Source organism: Theropithecus gelada, chromosome 15 (genome assembly GCF_003255815.1).
Source record: "Theropithecus gelada isolate Dixy chromosome 15, Tgel_1.0, whole genome shotgun sequence".
Lineage (NCBI taxonomy): Eukaryota > Metazoa > Chordata > Mammalia > Primates > Cercopithecidae > Theropithecus > Theropithecus gelada.
The window spans coordinates 4,665,047-4,684,549 of record NC_037683.1 but is presented as its reverse complement, the minus strand read 5'-3'; the positions used below and the strand labels follow the sequence as shown (position 1 = coordinate 4,684,549).

Sequence of the window (19,503 nt, the reverse complement as noted above, 5' to 3'; positions counted from 1 at the left end):
GGGAGAAGGGGGGGAACCGGGGGGGGGGGGCTGGAGGGGGCCGAAACCCCGCCCCCGCCCCCCAAGCCGGGGAAAAAAAAAAAACACCCCCCCAAAAAAAAAAAAAAAAAAAAAAAAAAAAAGAGTAGAGTAACTTGCCCAAGGCAGAGCGGATTGGAGCAGATTCCGGCTTCCTCCCAGCCCCCTGCAGAAAGTGCTCTTTCCAGACACCACCCTGCTCTGTTCCCTGACCTAACCCTCCAACCGGGCACCTCGGCCCCGAAGTCCTCTGCCTGACATGGGTGTGAGACGCTGAGGCTGCAGACTTGGAGGAGGTAGAGAGCTGGGCTTAGCACCCAGCAGGTGCTAAGAGCCATTTCAACCTCCTGGGGGACTGTCACCTAGCGAGGGCAGGGCCGCACCCGAGCGCCCACAGTGCGGCGAGGGCCCCGGGAATGTTCCTGAGTGCTGGACACTCAGTCCATACTCGACAGTCTGCACAGACTTGCTGGGTCCACCCCTGGTTTATAAGCTCTGTGAGGGCGGGGGTTCGCTCCCCACCTTCCCCACTCCACGGTGCCCAGCACCACATCTACTCTCACACTTGCCCAAGTACCGGAGACCTCACTGGGGCCACAACCCATGGTCTCCAAGGAAGCCCTCACCTCCTGGGCACCGTGCCCACCTCCAGGTCTAGCCCTCTTGTGCCCCTCCACATTCTCACCCCTTCCCCTGTCCCCACTTAACCCTTTGTCATCCTTCAGCTCTTGGCTCAGCTGTCACCTCCTCCAGGAAGCCCTCCCTGACTCCCTAGGTCTTGGTCAGGTACTCGTTGTCCAAGGTCCCACAGTCTCCTGCCAGGGTGTCTCTCACATTGGTTGTACCCACCCCCAGGAGCTCTGTGCCAACAGAATCCCCCCATCCCAATGTGTCTGGCACAAAGAAGGCTCTCAGTAAATAGGACTGACTGAACACCCTGGCTTGGCACAGCAGGGTGAGGCCTCCATTGCCAGGAGATGCTCCCCCTTCTGTCCCTCTGGGGTCCCAGCAGGTGTTGAGCCTGCAGGGTGAGCTGCCCAGAAGCGCTGCTGACCCTAATCCCAATCGTCACAGTGCTGGGAGCCGCCACCCACGTCAGCCTGAGGTGCTCGGCTGTGGTGCAGTTGGCCAAGACCCTTATGTAACCACCCAGCACCCACGTGGTGCCAAGTCCTGGAGAGTGATACCAGCGCCTCAGATCTGACAAGCACATGCTCTCTGCAGCCCTGAGTGGCAGCCACACGGCAAGGACCCTGGGGCAGGAGCCTGGAGCTGCCACTTGGTCCAAGGCTTTGAGGGGCTCTGACCCAGGCGTGGGCTCAGCAACCTCAGGGGAAGCCCAACTCCAGGGGTCCATGAGCTTCCCAGTCAGAGGCCCCGGTTCTAGTCACAGGCCCTGTACTTACCCCTCAACCCTACCAAGCCCCGGTCCCTCATCTGTGATGCCGTGGGCCATTGTGAGGAAGCAAGAAAGTACACACAAAGCCCGTGGTGTTAACCATGACCACAGTGATGGCCAGTTCTGGGCTGCACGACACCGTCTCTCCCAGTCATGCAAGAATATTGGTTTTGGTTTGTTTCGTTTCATTTCGGCTTGAGACAAGGTCACACTGTCACCCAGGCTGGCATGCAGAGGCACAATCACAGCTCGCTGCAGCCTTGACCTCCTTGGGCTCAAGTAATCCTCCAGCCTTGGGCTCCCAAGTAGCTGCGACTACAGGTGTGCACCACCATGCCCAGCTAATTGAAAAAAAAAGTTTTTGTTTTTTTAGAGACAGGATCTTGCTATGTTGCTCAGGCTGGTCTCAAACTCCAGGACTCCAGTGATCTTACCACCTCGGCCTCCCGAAGTACTGGGGTTGCAGGCATGAGCCACCGTGCCCAGCCTCCACCAGCACATGAGGCTATTTGAGTTTACATTCACTAGTATTAAAAATGCAGTCCCGGCCGGGCACGGTGACTCACGCCTGTAATCCCAGCACTTTGGGAGGCCGAGGCGGGTGGATCACGAGGTCAGGAGATCAAGACCACAGTGAAACCCCGTCTCTACTAAAAATACAAAAAATTAGCCAGGTGCGGTGGCGGGGTGCCTGTAGTCCCAGCTACTCGGGAGGCTGAGGCAGGAGAATGGCGCGAACCCCAGAGGCGGAGCTTGCAGTGAGCCGAGATGGCGCCACTGAACTCCAACCTCGGCGACAGAGCGAGACTCCGTTTCAAAAAAAAAAAAAATGTAGTCCCACTAGCCACATTTCAAAGGCTCAGTAGCCACACAGGGCTTAGTGGCTGCATGTTGGACGGCTCAGTTATGGAACATTTCCAGAAAGTTCCATGGGGCAGCAGCTCACACAGCCTGGTCCGGGGTCCAGCAGGTGTGCTGAGCACGTCCTGAATAACAAGTCTGAAAGTACAGCCTTCATCAGCAGCACCAGTATTATTATTCATCTAAGAAACTTCGGGTTATTTTTGAAAGATAGAGGACATTTTGGAGGAGAAAGTTAAGAAATTACCAGGAGGCAGCTAGCTCCTCTTCCCGCCCTGGCTGCCTCCCCCGCCGCCGGCTGGAGTAGCTGATAATGAGGCTGGGCGCACTGGCCGCCCCCGGCCGCACCTTGATCTGTCCATCTGCCACCTCCTCCCTCCACGGCCCACCTGCCTCCCCGACACTAAAAATATCCCCACTTCCTGTCCAAGGTTGGCGTGGCAATGAAGCCGGAGGATTCCGAGGACCAGGCCTTGACACCCCTCCCTCCACCCCAGAGATGCAGAGGTTGGGGTCACTCAGGTGAGAAATTGAAAGCACATAGCATTGCAGCTGCCTGTGGGCCAGGCTGGGGCCTGCATGATTCCACCGCATCCCAGTCTCTTTCCCTGTCGCTGTGGCCGGCAGCCTCCACTCCTCATCATGCACGCGGAAGCTGTCTCTGTCCCCTCCCCTCCCCCTGACCCTCTCAGCACACCCCATCCACTGTCAGGTGCTACGAGCTTCGCCCAGTCCATGGGAACCACCGCAATGCCAAACCCTCGCCCGTGAGCCGTACGAACTCAGCTCATCACTCCCTCCTGCACATCCCTGCCTCCTCGCCTGGCCTGGGGCTCCTCACAGGCCTGCTGGTCCCCTGCCCACTGGCCCAACAGCAGAGACCCCCCCACCAAAGCCCAAGCCCAACCACGTTCCTCCTCTGCTCAGCACCCCTCCCTCAGAGGAGCAGCCACTGGGCCTCCAGGATCTCACCGTGCTGCCCTCTGAGCACGGTTCTTGGCCTGCTCCATCCCAGCCTCCATGTGTGCCTCAGACGAACGTACTGGCCTGCCACGGGGCCTTTGTACCTGCTGTTGCCACTGCCAGGAGCAGTTCCCCCAGAACACCAAGGCTGGGTCACTCCTTTCCTGCAGGGTTCTTCCCAACGTCTCCTTAACGCATGTTGCTTTCTATGAGCAGCCTCAAGTCAAACCCTTGGCAGAAGCCAGTTAATGTTAAAGCACTCGACCCTCTCCGATTCTATCCATTCATTCAGCAAGCACGCATCTGCCGCGTGCCTCTGAGCACCGCAGTGCGTACACTTGGACAGACAGCAACAATTCAGTCCCTCACAGCCCGAGAGGGGAGCAACGGCCCAGGACTCAGGGAGAGGTGCCACGGGAAACGGACCCTGTGGCAGGGTCTGGGCACTCCAGCCAGAGGTCTCGGCAGAATCCCAGGCTGACAGGATATCACCCGGACACAGCGCCGCTACGTCAAAGTGCTCACCTCAGCGACCTGCAGGCTGGAGACGCATCTCCCCCTACCCCTCCCCACCTCTCCATCTCTCCTTTCCCGTCCCCAAAGCTGCCCCCATCATTTTCCAGAGATAGATCACCCCTTTGACACCCTCCATGTACCCAGAAGCAGTGCCCTCATCTCGTGCCTTTTCCTCCTGCCCAGCCCAGCAGAGCCACCCTGTCCAGCCCCAAGGCAGATGTGGTGGCAGGAAGCACACTGAGATGAGTGTCCTGGCCCCTTATCCCGGGGGGTCACCAATGGAAGGCCTAGACTAGGCTGTTTTCTCACAGAGGGTTTTTAACTCTTGAAAAAGGTTGGCAATGAGCGTGTGCAGGCTTCTGAGCACAAAGCGGGACGCTTCCCCATCAGCCCTGGCACTGACCAGCTGTGTGACCTTGGGCAAATGTCTCTACCTCTCTGTTTCTCAGTTTCTGGATCAGTAAAAATAAGAACAATTATGACCACCTCAAAGGGCTACTATGGGGATGGGAGATGTTGGCTCAGGCTTGGCAAGTCACAGGTTGCTCCACGAGTGGCTGCTAACATGACTGCCCTTTCCCTCTGTCCCCCACCCCCAGTCCCTTCTCCCAGCCTCTGAAGCACAGTCAGAGGGGTTTGTCCAAGGTGCACACCTGCTCAGCCATCCTTTTGCCCAAGACTCTTCTGTGGCTGTGTGCATGAGCCAGCAGCCGAGGGTCTTCCCGGGTCTTGGTTTCTCATGGGTGGGGAACACAGCCTGGCAGGTGTTTATAGAAGGAATGCATGCATGGATAAGCCATGCAGAGACCTTGTCATGGCAGGTGTTTCTGGAGGAGCCAGGGACACCTCAGTGTAGGATATTACTCTGCCCATGTGATCCAGGTGGCACACAGAAATTACCAGGTAGCAGGGCGAACCCTGGCCTGGTTCTGCCCACTCTGGGATGGTGGACGATAATTCCTAGACTGCACGGGTGATGCAGAGACTGTCCTCCCCTCTGGGATCCTGGGGTCCTCAGTGACTGAACAACTACAAAGTTGTCTCATGTTGTCTCAGTCTGACTCATGTTACGAGCTTATCTGCATTCCAGTGCTTTCAAGATATCTATTCAGAATGGCATCTCTGGTTTACCAGAGCGCTTCACTATTCAGAATGGCCCATTCTGGAGAAGCGGTTCTGCCCAAGGGCCTGTTGGAGGACCTGGGTCCAGGGAGCAGGTGTGCCCAGGGGTGGGCTCCCGGTCCTGTCTCACCTGGCTGGGCCCTGGATGCTGACCATGCCCAGGTCCTCGGAGCTGTCGATGAGCTGGCACTGGAACTTCTGGTCCTGCAGCACGGTGGTGATGTGGGACCAGTTGTGCTGGGCCACGGCCCCGCCCACGGCCAGGTAGTAACCGTCCCCTGGAAGAGAGGCACCTGGACTTAGAGCAGGATTTCAGGGCCTGGGAGGTGGGGACAGAGAGGGTGGCCCAAGGGTCTCCCAGCTGAGAAAACAGATGCACTCTCAGGGGCCTGTGCCTTCACAGTGCCCAGGGACCGTATCTGTCCCTCCCTTGGTCCCCCAGGGCCACGCCCTGCACAGAGTATCCTCTGAGCCATGAGGGTTAGGAGAAGGACCTGCTTCTCAACCCCTACCACCCAGCCCTCTGCAGACACCTCAAAGGGATGCCCCCACCCTGGGAGGACGGTGTCTTGGGAACACACAGGCCTAGGCCAGCCTGGCCCAGATGCAGTTCTGTGGCTCTCCGGCCTTCTCACCTCTCTGAGCCCCCATTTTCTCATCTGTAAAAGGGGTAGACCCACAACATCTGGCCCCACAGAGCTATTGGGAGCACCCCTTGGATGAGAGACCTCTCAGGGCCCCGGGCAGGCCCCAGCTAGGCTGCTCCCTCCTTTCCTCCTCTTGATACCATGAGCACAACAGAGAATGAAGGCAAAGGCAAGCCAGTCCTCAAGGGGTTCCCTGACCCCTGGGCTGGGGCCGTTTTTGGACAGCATCCTCAGTCCTATGCCAGACAGACACCCCACCTCACCTCCCTCAACACACACACACACACACACAGCCACTCTCAGGTCCCTAGCTCCTGGGTGGCCCTACCAGTCTGCAGCTATCCCAAGCCTCTCCCAGGAGGGCATGGGAGCTACTGAGGCCAATTGGCGCCCAGGGAGATGGCAGTTGATGGGCCTGGCCTCCTATGGCCCTGACCATCCCTGATCAACTTCCCTGAAAACAAAACGCCAGTCCTGAGGCCAGCGGTCAGTCAGCCCAGGTCTACGCCTGGCCTGCAAAGCTGACATGGCAGAGAACAGCGAGAAAGCAGAGTGGCCGGGGGACTTGCGCCATTGGCACTGGGTGTTGGGGGAGCTGTGGGCTGTGCACCTGATTTTGTGCTTTTCAGTAGCATTGGAATGGTTCCCAGGAGCATGTATCCTTTTGTAATCTTACAAAAAGATCAATAAAGATCATTTAAAATTACTTTTAAGATTGACAGCTGCTTTGTACGCCACCTTGATCACATGTAAATCATCACATTCTCTCGGCTTCGTGGTGATCTCATGTAGCATGGGTAGGTAGCACGTGTATTCAATACGTGCATATTTAATGCCCATGCATATTCATAACTCAAACAGTGCAGTTTTGAAGCCTGAAAGTAAAGCAAAACCCACACGGTGGTTTTCTCCTGTTGAGTGGTGTCCCCAGGCCCCGCAGAGCCCTGGGGGACGTGACTCGCTGTGCTACCTCCACACCCACCAAGTGCAAACCTTCCCAGCAACCAGCACCGCTGATCCCCAGCCCTCAGCTCTAGGAATCCACCAGAATCCTCTGGAAAGCTAATTGTGCACCACTGGGACATGGCTCAGCGTTCAAAGCACTTTCCTGACAGCTTCCCCTGATGAGGGGGAACGAGCAAGGTCCTCATTCCCCAGTCAGGGAAACTGAGGCTCAGGGAGGCTGGTCCCCAGCCCCCCCAGCACCCCCCAGGCTCTGACACAATTCTCCATCGCAGTTCCGGGAGGCGCGTCTTGCTCACTCCATTTCACAGATGGGGGAAACTGAGGCTGAGGGAGGCAGTTCACTGAGCCAGGCAGTGGCAGGGCCTGGCCAGGATTTTGGTGACCTGTGACCTCATTTTGGCCCCTCTACTGTCTCCTTAGCTAGACTCGCTAAGTCTGCGGTTATGGGCTGTGCCTGGGCCGCCCCTCTCCTGGGGGCTGATGCCCAGCTCCTTACGGGCGTCACTCCTCTCAGCTCAGAGATGCCATTTTGGCTGAATGACCCAGAGAGGACCAGCGATGGGCAGGTCACACTGGTTCTCACCAACACACCCTTGTAGCCAGCAGCTCCTACCCACCCTTCCGAGCTCAGGCGGGCCATCTCCTCCAGGAAGCCTTGCTCATCCCAGCTCAGCGGCTTCACACGACCTTCCCTAACACCTCGCTCTTTCCCATCCCCTTGCATATCCCCCTCCAGGTGTTACGGAGCCCTTCCTGTCCCCGTCCGCACACACAGCCCACTATGGAGTCCCTGAAGCCGCACCGGCCTCCTTCAACTCCTCCCAGCTCTGGCTGCCCTGGTGCTGCTGCACAGTACAGGCGCCGCAAGGACTGTTGAGAGAATGAGGGAAGGAAGGAGCTCAAGGATCCATGAAGCACAGGTGCTCTGGCTCAGCACATGGCTCTCTCAGCCTCCATGTCACCGACAGCAAGACGGAAGGGGTGGGCGAGCTCTGCGCACCCCACAGGACCCCTCGCTCACACTCGCAGCCTCATCTCTGCCACTAGCCTCGGGACTGCAGGGCTCACCTCACTACTCCCTGCTTTTGGCAGAACCCCAGAGGCCCAGGAGTCCCCGCCAGCCCCCAGCCTCAAAGACCCCCTGGGCAGTGAGGAACGCAGTCTTCCCACCCTGGCCCCCAGTATCCCACCCGCTCTGGTCTATCATTTTTCCTCTTGACCCATCTTACATCCTACACCTTCCACTTATTCTATTTTTTTTAAATCCTGTTTCCTCCCACCAGAGATAGAAACTCCACATGGGCCATAACCTTCTGTGCTTAGTTCATTGCTGGGTTCTCCCTGCCTCAAACCGAGCCTGACCCACAGTCGGTGCTCAGGGAATGCTGCTGAAGGAGCGGGTTATGAGCTGATCATGAATGAACCCCTTTCTCCCCTTGCCTCTCTCCCCTAGTGCCCAAGCTGGGGCTCGACACTGACCGAGTCCCAGTGAGGAAACAACTACATTTGCCAGCAGCACGGAGTCAGGTCAAGAACCAGGAGATGCCAGCTTTTCTGAACGGGCTGAGCCCTCCCCACTGACTGCGCCCCTGCCCCGGGGACAGCACAGAGAGCTGCACAGTCAGCACCTTCCCCTGTGCAAATCCCGTCCCAGAGGCGACAATGCCCCTTCTTGGAGAAAGAGAATGTTTCCCTCTCTGCTTCTTCATCCCTCATGGGGATGGGTTACAGGACGAGAGATCAGATGGCTCCTGTGTGAACCCAGGGCAGGATCAGGGAGCCAAAGGGACAGGAGGCAGGTCCTGGCTCTGGGTAACAGTCAGGGCTGAGCAAACAAGGCATGAGGGTACTGAGCTACCCGTCATGGAGCGCATGCAAGCAGACATAGAGGGACTGCAGAGGGCAATCAGGCATCAGCGTGGGCCCTGAGCCGGATGTCTTCTAAGGGCCTATCCAAGCCCCAGACTAGGGGGTCACATGGGCCTGAGAAGTCAACCCAGCAAGGATGTCAGTGGCAGAAAGGAGCCGACTGCTCGGAGTGGGAGGCACGGCCCAGCATTGGCACGCTCTGTTCCGGGCAACCGAGCTGAGCACGCCCACGCTGCAGCCACTCTGAAACGCAGCAGTGTGGACAGGTTCAGAGATGCAATCATTGAGTACTGGGAGCTCCAGCAGTGCCGCCTGAACAAAGCCCGCATTTAGCCTGAAACGAGACCTCTAATCTCCCAGCCCTGACCACAGTGGGCACAACAGCTAACGACAGAGCTGCCGTCAGCAGCTCATCCCATCCATCCCGCCCTGTCCACAACCACCAGTCCACAGAGCAGGCCGCAGTCACAGCGCCACGCACACAGAGGCATCCCATACCTTCAAAGGCGGGGGCCAGTGGGGAGGCCTGGTGGCTGGGTGCCAGGCGGCTGACAGTCAGGTCACTCTCGGTGCCCCCACGGTGGTTGAGCATGCAAGTGTACACGGTGGAGCCTGCGAGAGGGAGAAGGAAGCCGGGTCTGTGCTGAGGCCCCAGCCAGGTCTGTGCTGCCTCAGTTTCCCCAGGGCCGCTCACAGCGGCAGCTCCTTGTCGCAGAGGCTGGATAACTCCCAGACAGGATGCCCTACTGGGAGGTGACCTGGAGAGCCCCTCAGCCCAGGGATGCCATTTTCAGCTGAATGACCCAGAGACGACTGGCCTTGGGCAGGTCGTCCCATCACCGCCACCCTTGTGGGAAGGAAACTTCTTTCTTCTTGAAATGCCTTGGCACTGGCCCCTCCCACCCATCCACCACCACGCTGAGAAGTTTCTAGGGACAGGATTCATGTCCCCCATTCATTCTGGGGCTCCTAGCACCGTGCCTGGAACCGGAGAAGACTCCATAAATGTCTGTGGCATAAATTACTTTGTGGATGGAGGATGGATGGACAGATGGGAAGGTGGGCAGATGGATGGGAGGAAGGGAGTGGGTGAGTAGAAGGGGGAACAGATGTATGGCGAAACAGGGATGTGTGGGCTGGCGGATGGGTGGATGGAAGACTGAGTGGGTGGCTGGATTAATGGGAGGTGAGCAGCAGGTGCTCAGGAGTCTGGGGAGTGAGTTTGTTGGTTGGCTGGCTGGAGAGATGACGTTAGGGGTTGAATTGTGTCCCCCCTAAAAGATACGTGAAAGTCCTCACCCCAGGACTGGGAATGTGATCTTATTTGGAAATGGGGTCTTTGGATATGTGATCAGGTTAAAGTGAGGTCATTAGTGTGGGCCCTCATGTAATCTGACTGCTGTCCTTATAAGAGGAGAACACGGCTGGGCGCGGTGACTCACGCCTGTAATCCCAGCACTTTGGGAGGCCGAAGCGGGAGGATCACCTGAGGTCAGGAGTTTCAGATCAGCCTGGCCAACATGGCGAAACCCTGTCTCTACTAAAAATACAAAAAATTAGCTGGGCGTGGTGGTGGGCACCTGTAATCCCAGCTACTCAGGAGGCTGAGGCATGAGAATCACTTGGACCCAGGAGGTGGAGGTTGCAGTGAGCCGAGATCACGCCATTGCACTCCAGCCTGAGCGACAGAGCGAGTCTCCATCTCGGAAAAAAAAAAAAACACACACACACACACACACAAAAGAGAACACCTGGAGAAGGCCTTGTGACACAGGCAGAGACTGCAGTGACGCAGCTGCACGCCAAGGAAGGCCAAGATTCCCTGCCACCACCAGCAGCTGGAAGAGCAAGGAAGGGTCCTCTGCAGAGTGTCAGGTACAGACACCCTCATTGTGACCTCCAGTTTCCACAACCGTGACAATAAATTGCAGTTGTTTTAAGCCACCGGGTTTGTGATCCTCTGTTCTGGCAGCCCAGGACACTCATGAAGACGGGGATGCGTGAGCTTTTGGGTGGGTGAGTGACGAAAAGGCAGATGAAGATCCCAAGTATGTCCCAAATATGGCTTGGGACATACTTACATTAAAAATGAGTCATTATGTATCCAAAATTCCAATGTAGCTGAGCATCCTGTGTTTCTAGTTAATTCTGGCAATCCCACCTGTGAGAGCATGGCGGGGACTGGGCCCCCGAGTCCCAGGAGAGAGGTGGCTGAGGGCCAACTGCCACACATCCTGTCTGGAACACAGTAGAGAGGAAGCCAGAGGTAGGGAGGAGAAGGAGGGTGGGAGGGAGAGGTGGAGTAAAGTAATGAGGGCCTGGGGTCTGGGATGGGGCAAAAGGGGCCAGACAAGGGGGCCCAAGGCCAGGTGAGGGCAAGGAGCAGTGTGTTCAGGGTGCCCGAGGGGACAGCGTGGCTTGCCAGTTTGTCTCAGTGCTGAAGCTATGCCCATGGAGTGACAGGAACATGCCCCCTAACCCCAGACTCCATACCTGGGGGTCGGCTGACATCTGCGGAGAACAGCCAGTCGGCAGCCTTCCTTGCATCCAGCCCCACCAGGTAGAACTTCCCAAAGTAGGACATGTCAAACACAGCGGCGGCCCCTCTGCAGGCCAGACACTCCTTCTTGATCTGAAAAGTTCCAGGGAGGTGGGAATGCCGCGGGGGCCTTTGGGGTGTGCTTCTTCCTCAAGAACGTGGAGAACGGGGGCTTTTTCCAACACACCTGTACTGAGCCTCCCCTCCCTCTCTTCCAGCCCAACCAAGCCCTTCTCAGCTCAGGTGCACACTGTGACACATGCTTCTCAAGCACAGGACATGCTCCCCAGGATAGATTATATGCTAAGCCACAAAACAAGGCTCAATACATTCAAAAAGGTTGAAATCATATAAAGGATGTCCTCTGACCAAGATGTAATTAAATTAGAAATCAGTAGCTGAAGAAAAATTGGAAAATTCACAAATAAGTGGAAATTATACAACACACTGCTAAAGAACCAATGGATCAAAGATTCACAAAGGGAATTAGAAGTTACTGAATTAAATGAAAATGAAAGCACAACACAAAACCACTTATGAGATGCAGCTAAAGCAATGCTCACGGAGAAATTTCTGCTTGTATGTGCTTGTATTACAAAAGAAGACCTCAAATCAATAGCCTGATCTTCCACTTTGAGGCACCAGAAAAAGAGTATATAATTAAACCCAAAGCAAGCAGAAGGAATGAAATGTTAGAACAGAAACAAATAAGAATAGAAAAATAGAAAAAAACAGCAAAACAAAAAGTTGATGTTTGAAAAGGTCAACAAAATTGACAAACTTCTAGCTAGAGTGACAGAGAAAATGAGAGGACTCAAAGTGCTAAAATCAGGAATGAAAGAGAGGATATCATGCCTACCCTAGAGAAATAAAAGGGATTCTGAGGGAACTCCATGAACAACCGAATGCCAACAGACTAGACACGAAATGGACAAATTCCTAGAAACACACAAATTACTGAAACAGAATGAAGACATGACAAATCTTAATAGAACTAAAACAAAAAAGAGATGGAATTTGTCATTGAAAAATTGTCCATAATCCCAGGTCCAGATGGCTTCCCTGATGAATTTTACCAAACAGTCAAAGAAGAACTAATACCCATTTTTCCCAAACTCTTCCAAAAAATATGAATAGGAAATACTTGCCAATTCACTCTAGGAGGCCAGCATTACCCTGATGCCAAAAGCAGAAAAAGATATTATAAGAAAGCTACAGACCAATATTTCTTACAAATATAGACACATGCAAAAAAAATCCTCAATAAAATACTAGCAAATCAAATCCAACAACGTAGGAAGAGATTACACACCACGATCAATGGGATTGGTCCCAGGAACGCGAGGTTGGTTTAACATTCAAAAATCAATTGATGTAATGCAACATATTAAGAGAACAAAGGACAAACCCATCTGATCCTCCAATAGACACAGAAAAGTATTTGACAAAATTTACCTGTTCATGATAAAAACACACAACAAACTAGGAATATAAGGGAGCTTCCCTCACCTGATGAAAGACACCTACAAAAATCACATAGCAAACATGATACTTCATGATGAAAGATCAGGAACAAGATGGGGGTCCATTCTTACCACTCTATTCAACATTGTACTGGAAGCTCTAGCCAGGGCAATTAGGCAGGAAAAGAAAAATAAGAGGCATCCAGATCAGAAAAGAAGAAATAAAAACATCCCTATCTGCCAATTACAGTATCTTGTATGTAGGAAATCCTAAGGAATCCACTAAAAAAATAAAAAAATAAAAAATAAAAAAAACTACTAGAACTAAAATAGTTTAACAAGGTTGCAAGATAGAAGGTCAATATATAAAAACATACAAAAAACTATTGTATTTCTATATTAGCAATGAACAATCTCAAAAGGAAGTTTTAAAAAATTCCATTTATAGTATCATCAAGATAATAAAATGCTTAGGAATAAATTTAATTTAAAAGTCCAAAACTTATATCCTAAAACCTAAATTTTTTTAAATAAATGAAAGAAGACCTAAATAAGTAGAAAGACATCCCATGTTCATGAAACAAAAGACTTACTATTGTTGAAATGACAATGAACCCCAAATGGATCTACAGACCTAACACAGTTCCTATCAAAATTCTCAGCTGGTTTCTTTGCAGAAATTGACTAGCCAATCCTAAAATTCACATGGAGATTCAAAGGGGCCAAGAATACTCAAAACAATATTGAAAAGGAAAAATAAAGTTGCAGAATTCACACTTCTTGATTCCAAACTTGCTATTAAAAGACAAAGCTACGTAATCAAGACAGTCAGGTACTAAATAAGAATAGACCTACAGATCAGTGGAATAGGACTGAGAGTCCAGCAAGAAGCCCTCATCTTTACAGTCAATTGATTTTCAACTAGGGGTGCCAACTAGGGGTGCCAAGACAATTCCAAAGGGAGAGCAATCTTTTCAACAGCTAGTGCTGGGCCAACTGGGTAGCCACATGCAAAAGAATGTGGCTGGACCCGACCTCACACCATGCACAAAAATTAATTTTCATGGACCCTAGACCTAAGTGTAAAAGCAAAGACTGTAAAAGTCTTAGAAGAAAACATAAATGTTTTTTACCTTCGGTTAGGTTCTTAGACATGATACCAGAACCACAAGCGACAAAAGAAAAATATAGAGATGAACTGGACAGCACCAACACTTTAAAAGCTGGAAACGGCCGGGCGCGGTGGCTCACGCCTGTAATCCCAGCACTTTGGGAGGCCGAGACGGGCGGATCACGAGGTCAGGAGATCGAGACCATCCTGGCTAACACGGTGAAACCCCGCCTCTACTAAAAAATACAAAAAACTAGCCGGGCAAGGTGGCAGGCGCCTGTAGTCCCAGCTACTCGGGAGGCTGAGAAAGGAGAATGGCGTAAACCCGGGAGGCGGAGCTTGCAGTGAGCTGAGATCCGGCCACTGCACTCCAGCCTGGGCGACAGAGCGAGACTCCGTCTCAAAAAAAAATAAAAAAATAAAAAAATAAATAAAAGCTGGAAACAATGCCAGCAAGGAAGAGACAGGACAACCACAGGATGCGGAGAGTGTGTGCACATTACAGATCTGATAAGGGACTTGTATCTAAACTACATAAAAACATTTGCAACCCAACAATAAAAAGACAGTCGGGTGCGGTGGCTCATGCCTGTAATCCCAGCACTTTGGGAGGCCGAGGCAGGCAGATCACCTGAGGTCAGGAGTTCAAGACCAGCCTGGCCAACATGGAGAAACCCCATCTCTATTAAAAATACAAAATTAGCTGGGCATGGTGGTATACGCCTGTGATCCCAGCTACTCGGGAGGCTGAGGCAGCAGCATTGCTTGAACCTGGGAGGCGGAGGTTGCAGTGAGCCGAGATCACGTCATTGCACTCCAGCCTGGGCAACAAGAGTGAAACTCCGTCTCAAATAAGAGGAGGAGGAGGAGGAGGAGGAGGAGGAGGAGGAGGAGGAGGAGAAGAAGAAAGAAGAAGAAGAAGAAGGAGAAGAAGGAGAAGGAGAAGGAGAAAGAAGGACGGGGGGGGAGGAGGAAGAGGAGGAGCAAGACAAATAACCCAATTTTAAAAGGGACAAAGGATCTGAACAGACATTTCTCCATACAATATATGCAAGTGGACAACAGGCCCATGAAAATGTGCTCAACAGGCCGGGCGCGGTGGCTCAAGCCTGTAATCCCAGCACTTTGGGAGGCCGAGACGGGCGGATCACGAGGTCAGGAGATCGAGACCATCCTGGCTAACACAGTGAAACCCCGTCTCTACTAAAAATACAAAAACTTAGCCGGGCGAGGTGGCAGGCGCCTGTAGTCCCAGCTACTCGGGAGGCTGAGGTAGGAGAATGGCGTGAACCCGGGAGGCGGAGCTTGCAGTGAGCTGAGATCCGGCCACTGCACTCCAGCCTGGGTGACAGAGCGAGACTCCGTCTCAAAAAAAAAAAGAAAAAAGAAAAAAGAAAATGTGCTCAACATCATTAGTTGTTCCAGAAATGCAAATCAAAACCATAATGAAATGCCATTTCACACCTACCAGGATGGCTAGAATCAAAAAGTCACATAATGAGTGTTGGCGACGATGTGGAGACACTGGAACCCTCTTGCACTGTGGTGGGGAATGTAATGTGGTACAGCTACTTTGGAGAACAGTTGGCATTCCCTCAAAATGTTAAACAGGGATACCACTTGACCCAGGCCTAGTTACACACCCATGAGAAATGATAACATACATGCATACAACACCTGGTACATGGATGTTCACAGCAGCACTGCTCATAGGAATTCAAAAGTGAAAACAACTCCGATGTCCACCAATGGATCAATGGATAAGTAAAATATGATGGGTCCATACAATGGAATATTATTGGAATAAAAAGGAATGAAGTGGCCGGGCCTGGTGGCTCATGCCTGTAATCCCAGCACTTTGGGAGGCCAAGGCAGGTGGATCACCTGAGCTCAGGAGTTCGAGACCAGCCTCGCCAAAACGGCAAAACCCCATCTCTCCTAAAAATACAAAAATTAGTTGGGCGTGGTGGCAGGTGACTGTAATCGCAGCTACTTGGGAGGCTGAGGCAGGAGAATTGCTTGAACCTGGGAGGTGGAGGTTGCAGTGAGCCGAGAGCGCACCACGGCACTCCAGCCTGGGCAACAGAGCAAGACTCCATCTCAAAAAAAAAAGAGGAATGAAATGCTGACACACACTACAACATGGATGTACCTTGAGACTATCACACTAAGCGGAAGCAGTTGATCACAAAAGGACACATATTTTATGATTCTATTTGTGTGAAATATACAAACTAGATATATCTACAGAGACAGAAAGTAGGGTAGGGTTGCCCTGGGTTAGGGATAGGGTGGGGTATGGGGTATCTTTTTTTGCTGGGAGATTAAAAAGTTCTAAAACTAGATCGTGGTGATGGTTGCACAACCCTGTGAACTCACTAAAAAACATTGAGTTGTACCCTTTAAATGAATAAATTATATAGTATGTGAATTAGATCTCGATAAAGCTGTTTTTTAAAAAATACACACAAACACACACACACACACACACACACACCATCACTCCCTATTTCCTTCCCCAGATTTACAAATGCCTGGGTGAGATTTTCAGAGTCTTCTATTCTTCACTGTATTTTCTACTTGGTCTTCCCCTTCAGGGCTCAACATGCCTGCCACTGCTGAGCAGATGTGCCCACCTCATTGTTATTATGGGAAAAAAATAATCATGACAGCAACAACCACAGCTTCCTGAACAGTTGCCGTGTGTCGGGAAGCTGTTTCATCTCCTCCCAAACTCCCTATGAGTTTCCACAAGGGAACTCACATTACCCCTCATGCACTCAGGGAGGCCAGGGATGGTGGCACAGCCGGGCAGTGGCAGAGCTACGGTCCAACCAGGCTGTGCAGGGGTACACTGACCCTGAGAGCTGGTCACCCAGAACCCTGCCCAGCTCTGCATTCAGTGACGCCTCATTGGCGGACTGGATTGAAATCAGCCATGGAGAAAGTATTTACATCAGGGAAATTGGCCAATGCTGCAGAGCCAGCTTCCTCCCCACTGCCCCAGAGAGCTGGTTGTTAAGCTGTTACCAGCACACCACAGGGACCGTCTGCCTCCTGAGCTCTCCATGGCTTCTCCAGCCCCGGCAGGCATCACTGTCCTTCAGGACAGGGTTCCCCTTTGTTGGTTTCTGCTGTGCCTTTGCTGATGCCACTGGGGCTGCAGACCAAAACCCTCAGCAGTCTCCCACACTGGGCTCCTCTAGCGGGCCGGGGAAGCTGCCAGCGCCAAGAACAAGCACGCGTTTCGTGCTTTAGGACGGCTTCAGGCATGTTTGCGGAGGCTGGATGAAGCCACAAAGCCAAGTTGGCATCTCCCCCGAGCTCCCACATCCTCGAGGGCCAGAGTCCCACAGGCTTTAGAAGCTGTGGGTGCGGAGGTGCCAGACGGAGCCCCGAGCACTCGCCGGGAGGCAGCGACGAGGGACTCGGGCACTGAGCCGGCCCTGCTGCTCAGGCGTTTCATGACACACACGCCTCCTCCCTTCCTGTAGGAGCCCCCTCTTCCGACGCCTTGAACAGATGTTCTGCCACTAGAGCAAGCTTTGGGGCAGATGGTGGAAATGAACGGTTTCTTCCCTTCGGGACTGGCTACAGAACCCAGTGCGGGACCCAGTGGGGCCCTTGTTCAAAGACCATGAAGAATGTCAAGGCACTGACAGCAAAGCATGAACCCAAGCTGGGCCCTTCAAGGCAACGGGCGACCCCAGGGTCAGACCCTACCGAAGCCAGGCTTGTGACTGTCCCAGAGACCCCAGGAAGGAACCCCCTCATGGATGCCTTCTAAGCTGTCCCTGGGCTCTGAGACTCTGGGCTCAGACCTGGGCTCTGCTCCTATGTCAGATTTGCGGTGAGATGTCACGCGTCTCCCTGGGGTGGCACGGGGACAAGAGCTGTGCTCCACCTGTGAGCACTTGACCACACGGCTGGGCGAGCCAGGGCAGACGCTGGCCTCGCTCCTTCCGTGACAGCTGCCAGGGAGAACGCCCCTGTGTGGTGCAGGCTGCTGCAGGGGAGAAGACCCCCAGACTCCTCACCTCCACCCCCTGCACGTGGGAGCCAGGTCCCCACGCAGGGGCGACAGGCTGCCAGCTGCCCCGTGTGACCAGCCTCGCCTGCCCACTTTGGAGCAAGAGGAACAGCAAGCAGACTCCAGGCCACGGCCCTCCCGGCTCTGGTTCCCTCTGCTTGTCTCTTGGAGGGGCCCATACGGGGCCTGATGCCCAGGAGCCTCCGGTCACCTTGTCCTGGCTCTGCTCTGTGCTGGCTTCCAGTAAGGAGAAACCCCTTCCCCCACCACATCTCATGCCAGCCTCAGAGCAGCTCCGGAGAGCGGGAAGGGGAGGCTCAGAGCGGTGCAGCCCCGCCGGGCCCCAGCCTGTAGTCTCAGCCCCCACCTCACCCCATCCCCAGCAGCACCACTTCCGCTCAGGCCTGGCTGCTGGCAAAATCTCGGTACAGAGGGAGGAGCGGGGAGAGGAAAACGCATGATTCCTCCTCAAAATGGAGTCAGCCGAAAAAAGCATGAATGCCGAGCCTGAAGAGACTCCTGGGGGAGGGGAGCCCCCGCAGGGCCAGACTAGGGCCTGCGCGATGGGAGGCTCATCTGAGGGACAGGGAGAGAGACGGACCCCCGCGGTGGACCCCCAGCGGACCCCCAGCTACGCACCGTGTCGTGGTGGGGCGGGAAGTCGAAGGTGTACTCGTCCGCCAGCAGCCTGCGGTAGGCGTAGTCCTCGTGGGCGCGGCTCCCGTAAGCCCCGTAGTAGTCGTACTCGAGGACCTGGGAAGAAAAGACTTGGTCCTCAGCCTCCCTCTCTGGTCCTTCCTGTCTTCCCTCCCCAGAGCGGGGTCCTGCTGGGGCTGTGATGGAGACAGGCCTGGCCCTGCCCTCGGAGAGCCCTGCAGTAAGTGCCAGTGTGTTGTGGACACGGGCAGGGGGCTCCCATGAGGTCCAGGCAAAACAGCAGCACAAAGGAGGTAGCAGTGTTCCCTGGTGCGTCCGAGAGCCCAGCCAGGGCCCAGGAGGCTGGAGGAGAAGCTGGATGCACCCAAGGTGGGGAATGACAGGGAGAAGCGGTTACTCAGGACCTCAGCCAGGGCTGCTCCCTGGGGCCACCACAATCCCAGGCCCAGCTCCTGCTCTGAGCGAGGCCCTGCGGGAAGTGCCTTATGCTCCTACCAGGGGTGCCCCTTTCTACAGATGAGGAAACTGAGGCGCAGAGAAGTTACATCTCGCCCAAGGGCACAGACAAGTCCCAGACGGGGCAGTGGCATGAAGCCAGGCAGGTGCGTGGGCTCCAGAGTCCAGCTTCTCTGCCATGGCCTTGGCCTCCCTGAAATCTGCCTCTCTCTCAGACACCCCACAGCCCCATGCCCCTCCCTGGCCTCTGCTCCTGCAGAAAGCCCCCCACGTGCCCTCCTAACTGCTGGCACGGCACAGCTGTGAATGCAGGTGCGGGCAATTCTTGCCTCCCAGGGCCGCCAGCCCTGCCGGCCCGCCCAAGCCTCACCTGCTCTTCATACACAGGTGGGAGCCAGTGTGAGGTTGTAAAGGAGTAAGGGTTTGCTGGCATCTCCGCGTGGAGTCCTCTCCCTCCCCAGCAGGGACATCCCACCCACTGCAGCCCTGCCAAGGTGTCCTGGACACCCAGGCTGGCTCCCGGGTGGGGGTGCAAAATCTGCCTATCTTGGGACCTGGGGTGTGTTCCTGACTCTCCTCTCCTCTTCTTGCCCAAGGAGAGGGGAGAGGGGCTTCCAGGGCCAGATCTGACTGGAACACAGTGGGCTGCGCTTTAAGAAAGGGTCTGCCCAGACCCCTCCTCCCCGCAGGGTTCATGAGGACTGCATGTCCCCAGGGGCCAGCAGGAGAAGAGACGATGACTGGCGAGACTCTGACCCCAGAGCCGAGGCCCCATTAGCCAGCTCTGGCTCCCGTCTCCCCTCCAGATGCCCCGGAGCTCTGGAACCTGTCCTGGGCTGTGGGTTGCCATGGGGATGGAAGGTGGGTCCAGAAGGGACTGGTGAGA

At 54.3% G+C, this 19,503-nt stretch overlaps 1 protein-coding gene across 2 annotated transcripts in view; it reads right to left on the bottom strand.

Moving 5' to 3' along the window:
* The window catches only part of SARDH (sarcosine dehydrogenase), a 75,663-nt gene that overhangs the window by 22,132 nt on the left and 34,028 nt on the right, over positions 1 to 19,503 (bottom strand). For both annotated transcript variants that reach the window (XM_025360457.1, XM_025360456.1), the window contains exons 13-16: positions 18,144 to 18,257; positions 10,855 to 10,993; positions 8,860 to 8,973; positions 5,010 to 5,157 (exon numbers count right to left, since the gene is read on the bottom strand). In XM_025360457.1, the coding sequence (XP_025216242.1) occupies positions 5,010 to 5,157; positions 8,860 to 8,973; positions 10,855 to 10,993; positions 18,144 to 18,257 (515 nt within the window). The remainder of the gene's footprint in view (positions 1 to 5,009; positions 5,158 to 8,859; positions 8,974 to 10,854; positions 10,994 to 18,143; positions 18,258 to 19,503) is intronic.